General features: G+C 27.7%; 1 protein-coding gene across 1 annotated transcript; it reads right to left on the reverse strand.

Annotated features, from left to right (window-relative positions):
- Positions 1-1851: 1851 nt before the first annotated feature.
- LOC148230809 (hatching enzyme 1.2-like) lies at positions 1852-4374 on the reverse strand. Its single transcript, XM_088195840.1, has 5 exons — positions 4242-4374; positions 3975-4166; positions 3772-3905; positions 2260-2589; positions 1852-2066 (listed from the first exon to the last, which is right to left on the reverse strand). The coding sequence occupies exons 1-5, from the start codon at positions 4372-4374 to the stop codon at positions 1962-1964; spliced, it is 894 nt and encodes a 297-aa protein (XP_088051966.1). The 3' UTR covers positions 1852-1961.
- Positions 4375-23603: the final 19229 nt, after the last annotated feature.

Raw genomic sequence — 23603 nt, forward strand, 5'->3', positions numbered from 1 at the left:
GGTATACAGGTAGTATGTAGGAGCCGGATTTTTTTCTCACCGTCACTCTTCGAAGACGTTGGCATTAAAATAAATTGATGTACATCCGGTACGTTGCACAGCCACATTTATTTATCCACGGTAGGTACGTGAGAATAGCAGCCGATCCAGATCTACTAGAACGGATCAATTATCTATAAAGTATCTCTCGTTCTACGAAGTGGCGACCCGCCGACGAAAAGCTCTCCGCGTTGCTCCGTTGGATTTGATTTTTTTATTATTATTTTTTCGTCGATCGTCTTGACTCAGTGATTTTGACACGACCGTAGAAGAAATAAAATAATTATGGATAAAAAGAACGGAATTCTCGGAGGCTTTTGTGGTGTCGCCCTTGGTCGTGAGCGCCGGTCACAACGATCGAGCTTCCGTGGCATGCGGTATGGGATATGAGTTTTTTTAAGGTTTCATGGCGGTTTTTTATATAAGATTCCGAGAAATAATCCATATAAATTGTATTGTGAGCTAAGCCATATATAATGTGGCAATATTTTTGGTATAAGTCAATCGTTATTATATTAATAGATATAATATAATGTTTTTACATAATATATATGTATATCGAAACAACCTATTTTATTTATATTTTATAATCAATAACCTTTTTTAAAAACAAAATATATTATATATTAAAATAATTTTTAGTGTCAAATAAAATTATCCAAATTATTATATTTAGAAAACTAATGTTCAATACATAAAATTCTATATTACAAAAAATGCAAATCAATGTTAAGTGATAATGGAACATTTAAACATCATTTTTATTTGTATATGTGCATATATAATACATATAAAAATAATACGTGTTTCAATTATCTTAAATCTTTAACTTAATTGATGATTTTTTTTATTAAAATCATTAAAAAAGTCACTCGTGCACTATTTTCTGCAAATATAAATCATAATTTTTCATTATAAATTGTTATTTTATTTTATTTTTATAAGAGTCCATAAAATTGTTTATTTGTAGATATTTATATTTGTTTAACTTTAATTTAAAATTAACTTAGCAAAAGTGCAAATGGAAGTTAAGATTAAATTTAAAAATATTACTAGAAAATGATTTGTATTATTTAACTACAATTTTAATCAAAATCGAGTAATAACTTTGATAAATGATCGTTTCATATGAACCTATGAACAAATAAACGAGTAGAAGAAAAACTACTATCTTATCTTGATTGCTTCTTCTGCTAAGTGGTGAGGAAGTGAAACATAAAAAAGCAATTAAAATATATAAGCATAATTTAAATTATATTGTATTTATATTATACATATACGAACCTTTAAACCCATACAAAAATACACAGTGACATTAATAATTTTCCAGGCGTTGAACACCAGTATAATAGATTAAGCCGAGTCGCCAGACATAAATAAATGTATTAAATGTATTAAAAGATAAAATATGTTTTTTTTTATATATATAAAAAATAATATTTTTATGTTCAAAAAATCCTTTTAGAGGTCGTCTAGGTCAAACCGATCGTTAAATCTAATTATTTAATAGCACTATATAATACTTTATACCAAATTGTGTGGTCAGTAATTTAAATTATTGATAATATATGATTATCGGTAATATTATACATGTTTTTTATGCGAAAAACACATAGATTTGAAATTTTATTCAAAGCATCACTTGAGTGTAAAACGTTTTCTTCGCTCTCAAACTAGTTCATAACAAATAATCTACAATAACAATTCAAAGAATGATTGACTTACCTTGTTTTTACAGATTTACCTCGTTGCAACACATTAGCTTGTTAGGTTAAAAAAGATTTAAAAAGAAAATTAAAATCCAGTCTTTATTATTGAATAATATATATGTAACTACATATACATATAATTTTACAATAGGCAAACATTATACATAAACGAGCACAGATATGGGTATATCTAATAGATTCCATTTATATGAACTATTGATTATTCAAATATTCATCGCATTTGTATAAGTTATTTAATTTGATTACGTCAGTTTGGCTTAAATCTATTGCTTTTCCCAAAATCACGCCGTTAGTAGGCTGCAATAAACATAATGTTGTCAATTTATAGTTTTATATAATATTATAATATTTATTATTGTTAAAACATTAGTAGCCCAAAAAATAAAATGTGTTCCAAAATCGTAAATATGGTAAAAACAAAATCATGAAAATCTAGCGTTTAACATTATTACACGTGTTATTTTTTAGGCCAGCCTGTACGATCATATACCTTTAAAGGAGTAATAGTCTTTTTGGTAAGGTCAATAGCAAAAGCATATTCGCTGTAATGCATAACACTACCGTAGTCATATTGTAAACCAAAATCCATTACAACGTTCTGACTTAACTTGTTAAAATTGTGTAACATATCAGGAATAATATTATCCACTTCGACCTTGATCCAATCATCTCTATTGAAATTTTTTTGCATGTGTTCGAAACCAATGGCATGAAGAAATTCATGCATAATGGTATGATTTGTCAAACAACCTTTACTTAGGTTTATAATTTGAATGCCTCCAGTTTTTCCTAAACTCGACCAACAACCAGTTCCATTGTTCTAAATATTTAATCATAATAATATTGTTGTTAATAAAAGTATACTATAAATTAGATTTTTATTAAATGTTTCAACACCGCTAAATATGAAAATGCATGAACTTAAAAAAAATAAGAAAATAATCGAGTAATGATATAAACGGTGCGCGGGCCAGATCCGGCTCGCAGACATATCACTCTTTCAACACCATCCTTCCTTAAAAGTAAAATAATCTTCGATGGTATTTTAATGTGAAATTTATTAACACATCTAGAAATTTCAATTGATTAGACAAATATATTTGTCTTTGTTTTGATTTATTAAGGACAAAATAATCACAAGATACTTTCACGTTTTATTTTATAACATACCGAAAGGCGCTTTACCATGAGATGCTCCCATAAGAAATTGATAAAGTTGTGGAATTATTACTAAGGATTGCAAAAGCGATTGACCATCGTCAAAGTATAATGGATAGCTAATTTAGTTGTGATGTCCACAATATTTGAGAAAACCAATCGAAAGCAATAAGCAATTAAAAATTTATTAAAGAAGTTAAAAATTGAGTTTAATAAAAAATATTAGTACCTATCTGTCAAATTATATTGCTAGGCATAACCGTATTTTACATTAATTCATATGTAGGCTTACCGTAACTATGAAACTTTAAGCCGAGACAGCTAAAAAAAGTGTCATACCGAAAATTTTGTGAAGCCATGACCGATGGTATGCATCCGGGACAATTCCGATAAAACTGGGATCGATTTGTGAAACCGGGACGTATGGTTAGCTTATTAATATGGACAAAATTGTTTCGAATTACGAATAAGATTCTGTAGTTGTAGTTCTGGATCAGTTTCACATAATTTCTGAGATGACATTTTTTAACTCTCACCAGTATCCCGCAACCCAAACTAGGATATTTCAGTATCGCAAAATAAACAAAATTTTCAGGGAAAACCTTTTTTTGTTTTATAATTATTGTAAACCTATAATTACATCATATATGGATACCCGTAAAAGAACTGGATAAATCTCGTATATGAATTTTATTTACGAGGCTGTTCTTTTTAACACCGTTGTAGGCTAGTTGTTGTAAGAAAATGCTATGAATCGTGTCTTTGAATGTCATAAATTATGAGTTCAAATGGCTCACTTGAATGACGAAATTTAGTTAAAAAATACTGCTTATCTAGCAGATACAATATTATAACTTTGAATACTCACTGTAACAAATACATAATCTTTATTTTCTGGAGTTTTGGGTATCACTTTAACACATGACTTTGTGTTTAACAATTCAATAGCAACATTGATCTTCTCAACTTCTGTGGAATCTAAAAATGAAACCGATTCTTGTGGAATATAACGTTTAATCTATCTAATATCTTACGAAATATACGTACTAAATTCGGTTGATATTTCATAGTATACAGTTTTGTCGGGCCACAAAAGCTTAGGGTCACGAACTGCGTTTTTTTGTCCCAGAAAATTAGCTACAAGTTCATCAATCTGTTCCTCTGTTAAGACAATATCTCCTTCGTACTTTCCGCTTAACTCCCATGCGTTTTGTTTTGGGAGCGATCCATATATTAAATCTAGATGAATTATTAATTTTTAATTTATGTACAATAATGTTTGTATAATAAAAAAAATATTTATAAACCAATCACCTGTAGGTATTCCATGCACTGAGTTCTTCAAAAAAGTCTTATACTCCAGTGCTTTTTTCCTCAATTCACTCGATATACCGGCATTGGTATGTAAAACAAATAAAGCAGCAATGCATATGATAATCTTAAACATTTTTAAATTGTATATTTATTAAAATATATGCTGTTGAAACAGTCTTAGAGAAAGTTGCAATAATATTAAACATTTATAATTTATACTTCATTTAAATACTTAGTATTAAGCTATTAAAATTAATAAGTACAAATTTTTAGATAGTAAGAAATTTATTAAAAAACATAAAGCTTATCTTAAAATGATATAAAAACAATAAATTATAAAATATTTGTTTTTATATCATGGAAAGTAATTAAAGCTAAGTTGATAAAAATATTATCAGATTTGCATTCTAAAAAATGTATGTCATAATTATTTCGTTTCAGTTCATCAGCAAGCCAAATCCGACATTTTATTTTAAATAAAAAATCATTACTTAAATCTTGAAAATAAGAGTGTTTTTAGTCAATACATATATATTATAGTATATTGATTAACTGAAAATCTGATTCTGTAGGCTTTTATCTAATTACCACATTATTATTTAACTCAGATATTTTTCTTGTAAAACCGGATAATAATTAATATCTTATCAATTGATTTTTTTTCACTTTGTGTCCTGTTCAAATTATAATTTATTGACTCTACTTAAAAAAATATATTTTTTTAAACCGTGTGAGTGATGTTGCATGTGAGCAATATTCGTATGAGTAATCGCCTTGTGTGATTGATTTTTTTGTGAGCAAGTTGCTTTGTAACCAATTCGTGTTACCAACTATCATGTGAGCAAAGATCACCGAATCAATTATACTATGTAGGAATTTATAATCAAATTTTAAATAAATTTAATCTAATCTAGTATCTATTAAGTGCCATTACAAATAAGATTCATCGCCGAGATTCGAATCTCTATTGACGGTTATAAGCTAATAGTGATCTCCGCAGAACTGGTTCGCCCTCATTACATATATCACGAATAACCGCAACATCCACGGATTGAAACATCAAACGCGGATTAATGACATTTAAAGGCCATTAAAATGCCTACAAATGTGCCAAATCTAAATGACCATTTCATGCATTGACATACTAGATGCGGTAATCCACTTAGCGCCGGTCATTATGAATCACCTTAAGCTTGATTGACTAGATCCAATCAATTTCATATGTGAGTGTGCGCTTTCGTCGGATAATAAATATCACTCAACTATATATGTATATTAAAACGCATACAGGGCGTTCCTAATGTAGATATATAAATATACAGCGTATGTATTCTCATAAAACAATAAGGAGCTGGAGAGAATTAGTTGCTTTGTATCATATATAGGTATAACATTAAATTCCTTGCTAATACAATGGACAATGTTTTAAACTTAAAAATAAAATCAGCGCTAAAAGTTTTTATACATTATTTCACAAGATACTTCATAAACATACTGTACGTTATAAAATAATTGGATGTTCGTACCACCAGATCCATTAAGAGAACGACTGTTTTTTATAGATATATGATTTTTTTATCTTTCAAATTAATTTCATCCACTAACGTATGTATGAATTAACGGTTTGCTAATCAATAAGTATTATAATAAAATACTACTACATTAAATAATAATTATTATTTACTCAAATACATGCAAGATTATTGTATGTAGTATATACCATCATACATATAAATAATATCTTTAATAATATAAATAGTATACAACTGTAACAACCATTAATCTTTCCAAATAAATATAAGTTGTAATTTTTCTTTCAAAATAAATGTAAAATTCAAAGAAAAATTTCAAGCTGGTTATAATTTACAATACTTTGTTATATTGGATTACGTTTCTTTACGGACGGGGATATATTCCCATGCCGTATTTTCTGGATATTTTTTTTCTTCAAAATTATATACACTTCATGCGCTCGTTATATTATTACACAGCTCGCACGAAAGTAGCGCCACTCGTGAAATATTGCATGATTTAGTGCTAGATGTTGTTAGGGTATAGCGGTTTGTGTGTGAATATGGATAACATGCAAAGATGCCATGTCGATTATTTCGTTGTATATGTAATTTGTGGACTTATGAAAGATTTTTTTTCAAAAGCTATTTCATAGACTATGGTTTATGTATAGTGTTTTTAAAGATTTTTAGAGGCTGCTTAAAAGGCGTATTTTTTAATAAAATGCAATGTGTCAATTTTAATATTAATCAATTTTTATAATATGAATACATTTTGTTGTTCAATGATAACACTTAATTATGTAATGTGAGCGAGTACAGCCCAGATGCTTCATTTTGCTCCGAATCGGAGTGTTTAATCGCAGGATTATTGGAGTTTGTCTAGGTAAAATCTATTGTGTATAACAAATACAGCATCGGTCCAAGAACGCTACCCTGAAGCACACCCGATGATATTTGGTACAGTTTGGTGTTTACTTCTCTGATTTTGATTTGAAAGTTAAATTAATAAGATGTGTATAAGCAATTTCTCAATTTTGTAAAGGGTGTCACACTTTGTCAAAAGCTTGTGTTTTAATTATGAATACTGCTGAGCAGTATTTTTTATTTTTCATGTCTTCATTAATATATTTTGCCAATTTATGCACTTGATATTGCAGAATGGTTATTTCTATAATAATTTTTTTAATATTGTAAAGATACTAATCCGTATGTAGGTAGCAAAATCATATGTTTTTTTTCTGGTTTCAGTGAAATTATAATTTAAGCATCCTTTCATTGGATTTGAAAGTATGATTGTTTAATTTTATGGTTATTTAATCTGACGTCTTTCACCGACAATTCTTTGCAATCACTTTACCGCTTATTAGGTCATGTTTCATTATTCATAAATACTGTAAACTATTTAAAATACATAATTTAAATTTTGAGAATAATTAATAAGTGGATGATTTTAATGAATATTAAATATTTTTCATGTAACATAAACTATGGTTATTTTCATTGGTCTAATCCGAGAATTAAATTACCATCTATGATATTATATGTAAAAAGAGCGTAGTTAAATTTTAATATTAAAATTATAAGCCTTAGTTTGTGTAAACAATGTATCAAAGGTGTTTTTATTATTTTTCAGTAATCATAAATTAGGTAAACTTTACCTTAATAAAATCAAATATAATGCTATTAAAAAATATTTTTAAGCATGTTGATATTTTTACGTATATTTAGAAATCACTTCAAATTATCAGCAATATTCTCAAAGAATTTAATTAAATCTTTGAGATGATTGCGATGCAGTATCTTAAACATAATTCAATCAATTTTATAGTTCAAAGCTTTGTATTTAATTAATAATATTTAGTGAAATATACAATATAGTAACATTAAAAACACTAAAAAATATTCTATAATATATATAAACATAAAAATATATAGTAAATACATATATTATGTCAATATAAATAAAAAGAATAAAAAATACAGCCTACCCAAATTTTATTTATCAGAAAAATGGCAATATAAAATATCTGGACTAGCTGAATTTTTTCATTTAAAAATATATATTAAAAGTGATATTTAGTTAGCTTAAGCAATCACTATTTTAAATAAAAGTATACAATTTATATTCGCTTATAGTTATAAAAAATCACGATATGTACTCTAAATAAAATGAAATGTCTATATACACTTAGGTAAGTATTGTACTATATTTTTTTTCAGTTGAGGTTTGAAACAATTTTGGATTTTTTGGCGTTCCCGCGGGTAATGACCGTGTATTTGGATATTGGACATCCGGACAAAGTACAAGTCCAAAGTTGCACGCTTGACCAAGTTTCGCGGTCAGGCTGTTCACGCATCGCTTGTCTCGGTTGAATGTAAAGAAGGCAACAGCTGAGCGCACAGGATAACTGACCCAGCGGTCCTCAAACTGTTTCGAACAGGACTCCTAATTAATGTAGCGCGAGCAGATTAATTTAAAAAAGAGCTAAAGCGCGGAAGAGCGATTTATAATATTATAAAAAATACAATGGCACGCGAAATAATGTTTGACGCTTTGAAATTTTAATTCGTAGCCAATCTCGGATTGTTTAGACACAGGGCCAAATTAGGCAAAGGGAAATTTGTGGAAATGATTGCTGAACAACATGCAAACATGTGGGTTGTAAATTAACGCAGCACGGAAGATAAATTTGGTTTTAATTACACAAAATTATTATGGCAATAAATTGTTTATATACGTGTGGATTGTACTGATTTAATTTGCTTTATTATGTAGTTATTTTTAATTTTAATTATTAATACGCAGTAATTTAATATAACACTAATACGATTATATCATTAGTATATTCTGAATGTTAATGCATATTTTTGTAAGAATAAAACGTAGTAATGTCTATCTGTCTAATATAATACAAAAGAATTTGTGGCTTCTTTTTGCTATATGATTGATTAAAAATATCTAGTCTTATTGTATTCCATTTAAAAAAAGTAAAAGTTTCGTCAATTGCGTTTTTTAAATTTAAATTTAACATTATTTAAGTTTTATGTTATTATTTATCAACAGAAGCAACAAATCAGAACATTTAAGATGACTGTGGTTAAATTACAAGATTTTTAGTCACCTAAATTCATTATACCGAATTTAGTGAAAAGGGCAAATTAATTGATTCTCCACATTTTATTTTGCATGTATATTACACTGTATGTATGTATTCTACACTGTCAACAATCAACAACAACAACCAATTTTTTGCAAAATGGCGACAAGTATAAAAAATTAAACACTCGTAACTCAGTAGGTTTAAATTTTAACGAAAAGATTGCTATATATGAAACGTTTAAAAGCCTAAATTTGATCTAAATAAAATATAAAAAAGTAGTTTTTTGCTTCAAAACAAGCGATGTATCAGTTCGATCGGACCCCCATACGAGCCATTTTGAGACTTTCAGAAGAGTTAACGCCCTTAACTGCTTGGTTTTGCAGAATTAAAATTAAATTTTTAGTATCGTATAGAACTATACGTTTTGTATGAAAAAAATTTTTTTTTTTAAAGTGGCGCCCAATGTAAAAATTAAAAGTGTCATAACTTTGCAAAATAAAACCCTACTGAGAAATGTTGTATGGAAAAAGTGTTTAGAAGCCTAAATTGCGTTTAAAAAAAAATTTAAATTATTATTTTTTTTAAAAACGAGTCTTATGGTAAATTGACCGGGCCCCCATCGAGGCTTTATGCGACTTGGCATATAGTTAACGCTAATATTTGGTTCCTTTTGAAGATATAGACTTGAATTTTTGGTAAAAAATAGAGCTTTCTAATATACTTACGATACCGTTTAAAAAAATTGAAAATTAAAAAAAAAAGTTTTTTTTTCCAAAACACGTTTAGTGTTATGAGTCGATTGACCCACTATACATACGCTTATAAGACTTGCAATATAGTTGTTTTGTTAGCAAATCGCAACTTAAATTGAGATTCAGAGATTACGGATAATGATTTCTAAGAATCATAACTTTTTTGTATATTTTTCTATCAAAAATAACTTAATAAACAGTTTTATTTTTAGCTGTCATAAATCAGCATTTTTAAAATGCTGGTTTGTGACAGCTTTGGCGAATCGCAGATGAGGATGTTAGTCAGCTAATTGCATCGCTTCTTGATCATACCAATAAAAAATTTTGTTTACGTTCTAAAGTTAAAGTTTTAGATAGCCACTTTCAGCAAACGTTAACACAAAGGTGAAAATAACAATAGTCCTTTTGCGCAGAGTAGAACGCATTGTCTATTACGCATCCTTTCTGAACAAAGAGTAGTTTTCCTAGGTGCTTATCAGTGATTAACGCCTTACGACGGATGTGTTAATAGGTGACCGATTAACGCAATCGCTTAACCTCATCTTTTCTCAATATTTTTTCCATTGTTAAGGGCTTTACTTTATTTATTTTTTGAAATGGTCGTTAAAATAAGCTCTAAATTAATTGTGCGTGTGATTGAAATTCCCACAAATGAAGCTCTGAAATATCTGGATGTATTTATACTATTTTATCAATTCTAGATTTGTATTTTCTCAATTGTTTTGCCACGTTTGCACTAAAATAATATATATATATATATATTTCTTTAATATTAACTTCCATTCATTTTAAAATTTGTTTTTGAAAAATGGGGACAAATGGACGCGCCTCATTGCCGCTCAAACATTCAAACGCTTCCAATTTATTTCCAGCTCGTTAGAAATAAAAGATAAGCGAGCAATAAATAAGAGTCGTCCTTGCGACCTAACGGGTCTGCCGTAAAATACGAGCGTTCACTATTTCAAAGTTTACCTTTTGCAAACGAGCGAATATTTACTTTGGGCGAGAGATATCGATCATCCGACGAAATAATCCGGACATTTCGGGTAGCGGAAAGAAATAAGCATATGGCGTGATCGCAATTAGGAGCTTCGCGTGCCGCGAAACCGTGGCATTGGCACAGGGCCGTTTTTACACACCGAATTTTAGCCCCCCAACTATTAGAAACCGCCACCGGCGAAATAAACGGCGACCGTAAATCACGACCCGTTTCGAATCAAGCCACGTGAAAATTTTTAAACCTAAATTGTAGCCTTAAATCGAAAATTTCACGTGGAAACATTGGATTTTGTAGTAATTGGGTGTTTGCGTATTATAATATGTAATAGGTGCGTTGGGAGCACAAATTTCATGTATGGTAGTAACACGTAAGTAATAAAAACAGTATATAGAATAGTATAAGTCGTGCGCACTTTATAATCAATTACTTTAAATAGCTGCTAGAAAATTTTCTGCACACGCTTGATCATATCTTACAATTTACTAACAAAATATTTTGTTTTAAATATATCGCATTAAAATTTAATCATTTAAAGCATAGATTCTTCAACTAAATTAATTTATCGTCCATTTTCAAACGACAAAATATTTTATCACTCACCTATAAAAAACTCTATTTTTATTTAATTTATAAATAAATTGCATACGTAGCAATGACCATATATTTTTTTTAATTTCAGCAAAATATGCATGTATCTTGTTCAATTTTAGAGTTTTAAATAGCAAGTGTGTTAAATTATTTTCTGCTATTTATACAGTACTACTTTTATATTTTTTTAATTTTATAATTATAAAAATATTTATATTTAATATTTATTTATATTAAATATTTTCCACTTGAAAAACAATATAGCGGCCACTTTCATAAGATCTTAAAACGCACTATATTTCATGCAAAAAAATATTTTTATAAAAATATAAAACGCTTGAAACATTTTCGCACATTATTTTTTAACAAAAAACTTTATGCCCACTCTTCGTCGCCTTTTATTGTTTCTCTACCTTTCACCAAATTCCCCTGCAGCCAGCATTGCCCACCGAGATTAGTCCATCACCCATCAGTGGGCGATATTGCTTAGTTTGAGAACCTAAAGTATGAAATTTATTATAATAATAATATTTCCCTTAATGTATGGGTATTTATCGATCTTTCTGTTGCATATATATGTTGGGAGACAGTGATACTAAAGGTTAATGGTATATAGGGACATATTAAATGAATAAACAGAGGTATGGTTTTACAAAATATGATATAAGCAACTGTGTATAATTGTTGTTTATAATGTATATTATTGATGTAATTAATAATATCGAAAAATGTAAAATAAATCTGTTTGCAGACGACCCTTTAATTTATTGCATAGGTGATAATTTTGAAGAAGTTATAGATAACTTAAATAATGAATGAAGTATAATAGAAAGATGGTTAAAATATAATGCATAATTATTCAATAATTATAAAGATATGCTAGACAATAATATAAAAATAGCTATAGATAACTCTAATATAGAAATAGTTAATAATATAAATTATTTAGGAGCAATTATAATTAATAAAAAAAAAAATATTTGGATCATTGTAATTACATATATTAAAAATTATCTAAAATGAGAAATAGGTTAAGTATAAACACAAAATAAATAATCTGCAATATTAATATATTGCCTCACATTAGTCATCGTGCAATAATATTATTTATACTTAATAAATTTAATAAGACGATGTTGCAAAAATTACAATTATGAATAAAAGTTTGGAATGCTTGGATATTCAAGAAATATTGAAGAATCATGTTTTAGTATTTATATATAACTAAGAACTTAGAAACAATATGTTACTTGAGTATTTAAGTGAGTATTTAATAAGACATAAAGATGTACATAGATTTAATGCTAAAAATAAAGATAATTTAAGGATTCATCAATGCCAGGGAAATTTTGTACAAAGGTGTGAATTTGTATTATATAATAATATTCCTAGGACAATCTGCAAAAATAAAAATATAGCTGGTTTTCACAGTGGAATATAGAAACACTTTCATGCATTAATAAATAAATTATATTATTAAAGTTTTTTTATACTTTTTTATAAAATAAATAATAAATAGGGACCAATTCTTATCTACTGAAAAAAAGGCTTTGGTGCATTAATTTTTTTTTAAATTAGTTTATTATATGTATTAAAAAACTGACTAATTTAAAAAAATTATAAATATAATTTTTTTACGTGAACCCAATTACATTTTAATTTATTAGGATAATTATAAAAATTAGATAGCAGATTTTTTTTCTTAACATGGAACGCATAAATATTTTCCGGTCCCATCAGTGCATAGTCTAATAATAACTATTCGTTGTAATTCTAGCAGAAGTAACATTAATCCGACCCTTAGTAATAAGTTATTACTTAGGGTCGGATTATTATTATTCAATAATTGATACTACTAATAACTAATGAAATATACTGATACTTGATAATGATTGCTTAAATTATTTCTAAAGACATTTAAAAGATCTAAAAATCTTAGACAATAGCTCTCTTTGAATAACAAAAATCAATTACTGCATCTTCATCAATTGGACTTTTGCTTAAGGATGTACAATAGCATAAAGCACAATTAAATTGACCGCCGCTAAGCTACCGATGGTCTCAGCATCTCAAACCTTTATGAATATTGAGGTTAGAAAGTGTAAATATAGGTTCTATAAAGGAGATGTATAGCTATAATGCAATATATGGATTTTCTAACAGTAATTTGGGCGTAACTTTAATATTTATTTTTAATAATTGAAAAAAGTGTATTTTTTAGTTTGAATAAGAAAATACCACACCTTGGGAATCAATATCTCATTATTCAGTACAACAACTGTCAATAATAAGGTAAGTTTAAGAAGCGCCAAATTGCGAAGTGAGTGCAAAGCGCAAGATTTTAAACATTATTATGAACATGTAAAGTGAAATTACAAAATCAAAGCATGATTTCGTCTATATTTATACTTTTAAAAAAAACATATCGTGTGATATTTACGTTGTAGGAGATGAGCAGTATTCTTTTTACAAAATTATTTATTAAGAAATAGTTTTAATATTTTTTTTCTAATTTTCAGATATTGAAGATGTTTTATGCCAATATTAGTATTTTTATCCAAACATAGGATTAATGTAATATTGTGCCATTGTTATAAGTTATATAAATAAATTTATTTTAATCTAAAAATAATTTTATTACGCATTATATAATATTAAAATACTTTTTTCGCGAGCCACAGTTAAAGGAGCGCATAAAAATGAGCGACTGGTGACGGGAGATCGACCGTGTTTGATATAAGTTTTACTTTCTGAATTTATAGTAAAAATCGTATATTTTTATTGAGAATGGACCTATCATACATATGATTACGTTGCATAATGCAGGGTTATTACATTTAACATTAACGGAAACTTGAATTCGTTTATGTAACGATGTAGTATGCACTCTTTACTACTAACCGTGACAATGATTCATTCATAAACTTTAAAATGTATTTTACTCACCAGAGACATCTGTCGAAGATCAAGATAGCTATTCAATTTAAGATTTTTATTTATTTGATAATAGTATCTAACGATAAAATAAATTCGATAACGAAATTAATAACAGTAGATTAAATAATTAATTTCAGAAGATTTCTCTTTGATTTATTTTTATTTTAAAAATATATTTAGATTGTACTATCATGCATAATTTATAAACCATATTTTTTTAAAATACATCTTTAAATAATTACAAGTAATATAAGTCTCAAAGGAGCAAAAAATAATCATATTATTAAATTTTTTTAGAAGCATCAAAAAATATACATACCATTTGTACATTGTCATTATAATACAATGGCAATAAATTAAACTTATAGTTTATTTCATGCTAAATTAAGTCATACTTAGTAAGAGATTTTTGAAAATTTTAAGTAACATCATACAAAATACAATAAAAAATAAAGTATATAAATATATATCAAAGTAAAAGCTTTTTATGAATAATGAATAATTTATGTTTCAATTCAATTAAAACATATGACGGCTGAAATTTGGACTTGTATTTTTATTAAAGGTGTTATTTTAAAGAAAAATTTTGCATCGGTAATTGACAAATCATTAATTAAAAAAACCTGCACGAGAGATACTGGTGTAAGTTGTTTATATTTAGCAATAAGTTCATTGATATTATCGTATATATTATAACATAATTGGTAAAACAGAAAAAATCTTTTATTAAAATTAAAATACATAAACGTTTAAATCCTATACATGAATGAACTTAAAAATTATATGTTAATAATGTACATAAATATAAAATAATAAAACTATTTGAAAATACTTTATATGTGTATGTAATATAAAATCCATTGATGTATTTTTTTCTAGAAAAGTAGCCATAAACTCTCTGCTGTTAAAAAATCTTTTGTTTAATAATATTTGATACGAGTTACTAGTATCGAGTTAAGTTATTACGGTTCAGTTATTACGTTGAAGGGTACAGCGTCCGGCCTCACTTTCCTTATCCATAATTGATGTCAAATAACATTTAGACTAACAAAACCGCATACCATAAACTTGACGTCAATCACTTTGAGCAGCGACCTCAAGATTTAGTACACAATGGCCTGAAAGTGACATCGGTGAGCCAAAATACGGGAAGCTTATATAGAAGCTTCTAAGCATACGCTAGGTAAGCGCCTCAAAACAATTTGATTTGCATACGAAGTCAAGTAAGAGCTATTGAAAGCTTACTGAGGTTAAACGAGGAACTTTCGCGTGTAATGAATTCATTTCGCAAAACTTTGCTGCATAAATGTCGAAGATTTTAATTTTGATATACCCAACAAATATTGCCTTTTGGTACATAATTAAACGGTACACACACAGACGTTCTATTAAAACATTCTCTGTAGCGTTATCTTAATAATAATAACACTTATCGATGACACTTTTGAGGGAGTGGGTTGATAATTCGAGAGCGGTACTCATTAAAATTGGATCACTTTGATCTGATGGTAGATCTAAGCTTGTATACCTTTGCTGGGAGAAGGTCCAAAATTAATTTAAAATACGGCAAATATACGACATATACATACGTTATTATAATATGATTTTCCATAATTTTAGAGCAATTTTACTGGCAAAATATGAGAAAAACACAATAAATATTATACATTAAGTAAACTGAATTTAGTTGATTGTTTTTTATCTTTTTCTTGAGATATTAAAAAAAAAACACTAGTTGTGTAGAATAAATACTTATAATAACTTTTTAGAATAAATATCAGGATATTTATTCTAGAAAGAAGAGCAATGCGCAATAATAGCAAAAGATAATTTATTACTTTTCATTTTTCTAAGGTGTGCACTAACATTCAATTTAAACTAGTGCTCTTTCTCAAGATATCTAGAAAAAAATGCCAAATTGATCATTTTTATTTCCCGAGAAAATTACTGATCTTTTTTCTGAATTTCTATAGAGCCATTTTTGTACGAAGGAAGTTAAGGACAGGTTAATGCCAGATGATTGAAAATATGCATGCTTTTTTATAAGCTTTTGCTGGAAGTTGGAAGAATTTAAATAAAAAAAATATTTTCTGTATTCTCAACTACTACAATTGGCCTTTTAATAATAACAAAATAAAAGAAATCGCTGAGCGTGGGAATCAGCAGATTCAAAAAATATATGGGATAAATATAAAAATGCTGTGCAATATGTTTTAATACATATTAAAAATTTTACCATTCTTCAAGTTCTTTTAAACTTTAATTACCATAAATAATATTATTTACATGCTTTTTAATATTTGAAAATGTTTGAAAAATTCTCGTGAAAATGGAGAAATAAAAAACATCTATTTTTTCCCAAAAAATCTAATATCTCGAGAAATAAAATAATAATTTAATATGAATTTGCTCGACACAAAACCTAATAGACCAATTTATAAGTAGGTCAAAATTCACACGTTTTATCAGTCGTTAAAAGAAATACTTTTTAATGAGGAGTGGGTAATTGGGTTAGTAAGGACTTCTTGAGAACGTTTACTTTAAAATATTAAAATATAAATAATTTATAATATGGTTAATAAATACTTTGGAATGAATTCACGTGACATGAAATTTCCAATTACACAAATGTTAAATTATTCCTGTAAAATGTAAGCGTCGTTTAAATTGTAATTTAATTGATTATTATTGTTAGCTAAATGAACCTAACAAGTAACAGGATAGGAGTTTATCTTAACAATTCTACTCAGTTAAGTTATAAGCATAATTCAAGACATAGCACACTAGTTATTAAAGTGAAACGAGCGTAGTTTTGCGTCAAGAGTCGCTACATTACATGTATGTATCACCTAGAGATAGAAGACGAAACAAAGCTGAAATGCAAAGAGGCGACCTTGAAAGAAGAGCAAGTCGCTAGCTCGTTTACGGCCCAATGTGACTATGGACATCGGTTCACATTTCGGGTCTTTCTCCAGGGACTCGTTGTGAAACTGTGAGTGACATAGAACTAAGCGCGTGACACGCGAGCCCCTAGTCCCTGAATTGCTTAAGATCCAAAATTCAGGATCCAAAATAAAAAGAAAACTAGAACGACTAGCCGGCTGAGCGTTTCGGGGTATGTATCCCGTGAGGTAAGAGCACAGTGTTGTTACGATGCTGGAAGGTTCCTTCGTCTTAAAAATACATAATTTGACGTTTTATATAAAGACTATGAAGTTAATATTGCGATAAATGAAGTTTTGTCCCCAGATTTCATAACATGAAAAACTTTAATACAAATTTCAAGTAAAGTAATAAAATATCATTGTTGGAGGTGCTATTCTAAATACTTGCAAAAGAATAATATATATATATATTTTTTATTAAAATAAACTTAATTACATAGCTTTATTCTTACTTTACTTGATGCTTGGTTATAATCTTTACATTAAAACTATGTTTTTTTAAATTATAATGCTAAAATTTTTATATTGTATGATTGGTATTCTTGTTATCATATTTTATATAGAAGATATATCATACATATAATTTATTGCAATAATTCTGGTTAATTAAGATAATTATTTTTAAATCCTTTTAAAAAAATCCAAACATACCAATCGTCATGTAAATTTATACATACTACAAGAATTTTTTTTTATTGTGCCAAAAAATAAACCAAAACTTTTAATTTTAAATAAGTTAGCTTATTGTTTATAATTTTACTAAATTGGTAAAATTTGAATTGAACATTTTTAGACAATTTAATAGCAAACAAAGAGTATATTTAACAGTTGATTATAATAAAATATTTCATATCTCCCAGAAAAAAAGTATTCATTTACTTATACCTAGTTACGTTTGCATGGTACATCTTAACTTATCTGTACGCTTGTCTATCTATCACAAAAACTTCTCTTAAACGGTAGAAAGTAGCGACGTGACATTTGCACATATCATTTTGATTGGTATTTCAAGGTCAAGTATTTTCAACTTTAAACTTATGTTGTGAATTAGTAAAAGTATGAAAATTAGTAAAATATGTAAATTAAGAGAAGTTGAGCTGAACAGCAATGTGCTGATGACTAGTTACGTGCTACTGTAATACGCAAAGCCAAGAGATTTATATATTGTATTGATCCAAGAATTGCAATATATTTGCAAAAAGAAAATAAATAAACTTTTAATAAAATTAATAAATAATAAGTTTGAATCTGCAAAATAGGTCGAATTTTTCCGTAAGTAGTAATACTTCCGTTTTGAGAATGACGTTAGAGCAGAGATGGAGGTTTTGTAAGCACATTGTTAAAATTTGCTATGAAGCGCTAAAGATTCTCGGATTCGTTATGCGGAGCGCGTATCACTCTAATAATTTATTGCTGATATGCATTCTGTACGATACACTTGTTTGTAGCGTCCTTGATTATGGCTCCATTGTCTGGAATCCATGTAAAGTAAAGTACTCCTTATTATTAGAAGGTTCGGTAACAATTGCTTTCGGGAAACGCTAATTTAGTTTAAAATTTATACTTCTGATGAAAAACACAAGAGTGAATATTTTTTTACTTTTAAATTTCTTTTATTTAGAGCCTAGATTATAAATACGGATTAAGATTTACAAAATTGTTTGTTAAAATGCTTTTAATTTTTTAGACAAAAATTAATTAGGTATCCAACGTTTTAATTTCAATTTTAAATCTTTATATTTTACTCTCGTTTTATTAGATTATTTAATTTATAAAATTCTATAGTTATTATTATTTTATGTTTGTGCTTTTTTATTATTATTTCTATTTCTTTATAAAGGTCAATCCAGGAACTTTTATATCGTGCTTATATTTTTAGTACGATGTTGAAATTAATTATTAAAATGTATTCTGCTTTGAGTGGCTTTTTCGATTTCTCGAGAAGTGCCGTTTAATTAAAAACAAGGTTTTCTTTCATCTTTGTTGTAAGAACTGAATTGCCAAGAAATTGTAACTAAAATATTCTGTTATGCGTATCTTTGCTAACATAATATACACTTACACTTTATTTTGTTTGTTTTACATTTAATTACATTATACAGGTTGGCCAAAAAAGTGGAAAGGGCTAAAAGTTAAATTTTGTTTATTGAATAATTTTTAGCGTTATTACTATTTTTATCAAACATCTAAAATTTATGCCTAACTTTCAAGAAGTAAATTATTATTTTTTTATTTTATTGGCGGTCTATTAAAATTTACTGTTAATATCAAATTAAATTCTAATATAACTTTATTGTGTGTTTATTTTTTAAATACTCTTTATTTATTATTTACAGCCAATTTCGAAAATATTGAGATATTTTTAAGAATTTCTGTTCTATAAAAAAAATATTAATAGTAATAAATATTTTAAGCAATGCTTACTCATATATATTGAATACTTTTTATTCATTACCTGCTACTGTATTATTTTTCTTATAAAATGTAATTTTATTGAGAATATTATATAATAAAATTAACTTTTCTAATAACTTTAGGACTCTATGTGCTTCATTCATTATTTTAAGTGTAAATATCACTTAATAAATTACAAACAAAAACGAAAACCTGCTATTTAGGTCAAAATTATCAATGAGCTTAGGGCAAGTTTCGTTAAAACACATATTCCTTACGATGTATGTTTTATACATGACATATAAGTAGGTCCGATTCATGAACAAAATTAAAAACTATGAATATTTAACAGTTAAGTGTATAAGTATTTGAAACAACTTATTTGCACTCTGTATAATATGGATTATACTCTGTTTTTAAGAGCAATTAAATATAGATATTTTGCGAAATATTAATTTACATCTTTTTGGTAACACATAAAGGAAAGATAGATTTTTATATTTGCCTTAATATTAAAAGATAAATAGATTTTCATATTAACTTTTTATTAAACTGAGCTTTGAAATAATAATAATTTTAATAATATGTATCAGAAAGTACTATTTTTATTATTATATAATAGTTAGCTATAAAGCATATATTTGTAGTATTTTTTCTATAAATACAAATCTTGAAATTATAAGTGTGACACCTAGAATCACATTAGAAATGTTAGGATTAATTAATTAAAATCAAGTAATCACACACTAATTTTATCATAATGGTTGAGTAACTTATTATATGCCGATTTGTAAATTATTAGTTTTTTCTTAGCATTTAATAACCCAAAATTTTAGTGCTTGTTATATTTTTTTACATATTACGTTTATTTTATTATGACACATTACTTTACAAAAATTGTATTAAAATTATTCATAGCCATTTTATGTTTACAATTTTTTTATTAGCTACAACATAATAAAAAATATGTATTTTCAATGTTGGTATTTGTAGGCTGTTTTTTAAGATTTGTGTGAACAATTGTTGTATAATGTTTTATTTGTATAGATTTATATTAGATGACTAGCAATTGAAATTATTAGTATTACTCCATATTAAACATGAACGTGGTAACGCACCACAAGGTCTTAATTGTTTGTATTTTAAGATTTAATTTTTTGTGGTTAGAGCTTCTTATATTTACTATCCGTCTAAGAGCTGCATGGCAGCAATTTCTATAGAGCAAAGTTCTATTATATGTTTATTAAATTCAAGGCTGAAGACCAGTTGTAAACCAAAAGATTCAACGAGATATTTTTGTTCTACATTACTGCACTGTTTACTGGAGAGGCGGTGGTAAAGTTTGTTCACCTTTTGTAAATATATTTAAGTTTGCAAATTATGAGGCAGTTCAATTAAAAAAAATTTTCAACCTTTTATAAAAATTAATTATTTATATTGTTTTTTTTTAAATTAACTTTTCTTTTGATGAATTTATTTATATATAGGGGCAGTAACAAGGGCGGTGGAACAAGGTACAAGATACCAAGGCTCCATAGTATAAGAAGTTGCAATTTAACAAAAAAACAATTTAAATTATTGATTTTTATAAAAGGTTAAAAATAGAATTATTTTAAAATTTTTTTTTTAATGAAATTTTTTTTCAAATTAAAATTTATTTTTTTATTTGTAAAATTAAAAAAAATAAAAAAATCATTTTAAATTTTTCATAAAAATATATATTATTTTAATTGCAACTTCTTATACTGTGATACTTATGTACCTCGTATTTGTTGTACCGCCTTTGTAACTGTCCCTATATGTAGATTAATCTATAGAAAAAAGTTACAATTAAAAAAAACAATTCAAATTAATTAATTTTTAGATGCAAAGTTTTTTTTTAGACCCCTTATATTATGCAGCCTGGGTACCTTGCACCCGTTGCACTGCCCTAGTGACCGTCTTTATGTGTACCTGAAGGTATAAAATTGAGCACACGTGTACATTAATTTTTATTTTACCTTAAACAAAAATCTTTTGAGTTAGGCTATGTTAGGTTATGCTACGATGGTTAGGTTATGCTACGATTAGCATAGCCTAACTCAACCTAACTCAATTCTTTTTAAAAACACATTTTGCCTTTAAATAATAGGTTTATATATGGAATTTACTAAGAAGTAAGGACACGAACTCTCGCTGTATTCATTATATCAACATAATTTTTTTCCCAAAAAATAGACCTTTGCAACATCTCAGATATATTTGTTAGCCAGCTATATCCACCATTACGTTTTAAAATGGTTGCTATTCAAAAAAATAAAAAATCTTATCTTTGTTAAAAAAACATTTTAGAGAAAAAAGTAACAAAAAAAAAAAATGTTTTATATTAAAATTAAAAACAAAATAAAAATAATTTTTTTTTTTTTTTTTCATTTTATTAAATTATTTGTTTTTAAGACATGATTACTGCCAAAGTTTTAACATTTTAATTTTTTTAAAATATTAATTTTGTATTTCTTTTTGCTTAGTTTATAATAATAAAATATATAAAAATCATACTTCATCTCGCTAGGACTTCAAGCACATTGTATAGAACCCAAGTTTTTCTTATCTAAGCGGACTTACCATAGCTCTCACATTTGGTGTTATAATGAATGATAATGCAAAAGAATTTCGTTTTTTAATGAATCGGAATTGCTCTTGCCTTCACAATGCTAATAAATAAGTCACAATGACAGTAATTGACTTTCGGGATGAAAGTTTTTTATGTCACATTATTTTGGGTAGAGCATTTGAAATACATGTAAGTACTGGACGATGAACATAATTAAACAAAAAAGTCGTTCATGGTTAAGTGTTAAATGACACGCTATAACTGGAACAAAACAAGGGCGAAACCACTTCGTGGTTTTAGTACTTTAGCTTCAGTCTAGTGTTGTTACAATGCCTATAAGTAGGTGTTGATTGGTACTCTTGTTGTGCATGCTTTTTATATAGTAATAATACTCAAAGTGATTATGCAAGATAAACAGTTTTCAAGCACTTTAATTGATTACTTGCGATGATTGTTTAAAGGCTGTTGTGTGTTCTATTATATTAAAGAGTCAAAAAAAAAAAAGAGATAGTGTGCAAAAGGGAGATAACTAGTAGCGATTTGTGCCGGATTGCGATTGTTTATTTTTTGCCCGTCAAAGAGGCCAAATTAAACCGAGAGTCTGGTGTCATAATAAGCGATCTGTTAAGCCCGCTTAAAACGTTTGCCGCTGGCCGCTTCGCCCCCGCTCGGCAAACAATCCCAGAAACAACCCCATGGCGAGCGAGGGTGGCCAGAATAAATAGAGCCACGCCGCAGCGGGCTAAAACCACCCCGGGCCCGTCTTATTGGGTTGGCGCCGTTTTATCTCACACACGAGTTGCGATCTTTGAAATTCATCAAAGCGCCCGCTAACGACGAAAGACGTCACGGATAATTAGATTAATTACGTTAGGCTTAGCCGAGCCACCCCTAGACTTGTGACCGCCCACCCGCCCTCTGTGTTCGTTCAATTCGAGAGACGTAAACACAGGTTTCGTTGCGACGCCTTTTGACGCAGCCTGACTACGTAATCCCAGCTGGGGTCTCGTCCGACAGGCACTCAAGTGATTTTTGCCTTGTTTGTTCTCAATCGTCCGTTAATACTGACGATTTACACGTAGTCGTATAAAGGGTGACTATAAAATTCTTGGACTATATTTATGGACCATAAATAGTTATTTTATTAAATTTTAAATAGTTAGATTTATTATATTTAACACTTATTTTGGAATTTCTGTAAATAAATATATAAATATTTTACAAACTATTATATTTAGAATAAGATAAGTGCAGTAAAATTATTTAAAACATAAAAAAATATTTGCAAAAAGTAAATATTAATAAATTTTTTAATGCTGCATGATTCTTAGTGTCAATTTGTTTAGGCTATCTAATTTTTAGTTACAACCAATACTACATGTTTGTGTTTTTATATCACATTAAAAAAACACGTTGATTAAATTTGCATCCGGAAATTGATGAGGGACCCGAACGTTGTATCTTAAAACCATCCTGACACACATGCCTCACCACGAATAATTTATTGACATTCATATTAAACAAGATACTTATAATAT

Source organism: Plectrocnemia conspersa, unplaced genomic scaffold (genome assembly GCF_051122295.1).
Source record: "Plectrocnemia conspersa isolate PC_06_02 unplaced genomic scaffold, ASM5112229v1 ptg000010l, whole genome shotgun sequence".
In the NCBI taxonomy this organism is placed as follows: Eukaryota; Metazoa; Arthropoda; class Insecta; order Trichoptera; family Polycentropodidae; genus Plectrocnemia; species Plectrocnemia conspersa.

What these genes read in the sequence shown, in the direction of transcription:
- LOC148230809 (XM_088195840.1), bottom strand. Translation starts at nt 4,374, where the DNA reads ATGTTTAAGATTATCATATGCATTGCTGCTTTATTTGTTTTACATACC. An exon ending in TGAAATATCAACCGAATTTA is followed by an intron (nt 3,906 to 3,974) that starts GTACGTATATTT and finishes TTTCATTTTTAG; the next exon opens with ATTCCACAGAAGTTGAGAAG. An exon ending in GTATTCAAAGTTATAATATT is followed by an intron (nt 2,590 to 3,771) that starts GTATCTGCTAGA and finishes TTAAATATTTAG; the next exon opens with AACAATGGAACTGGTTGTTG.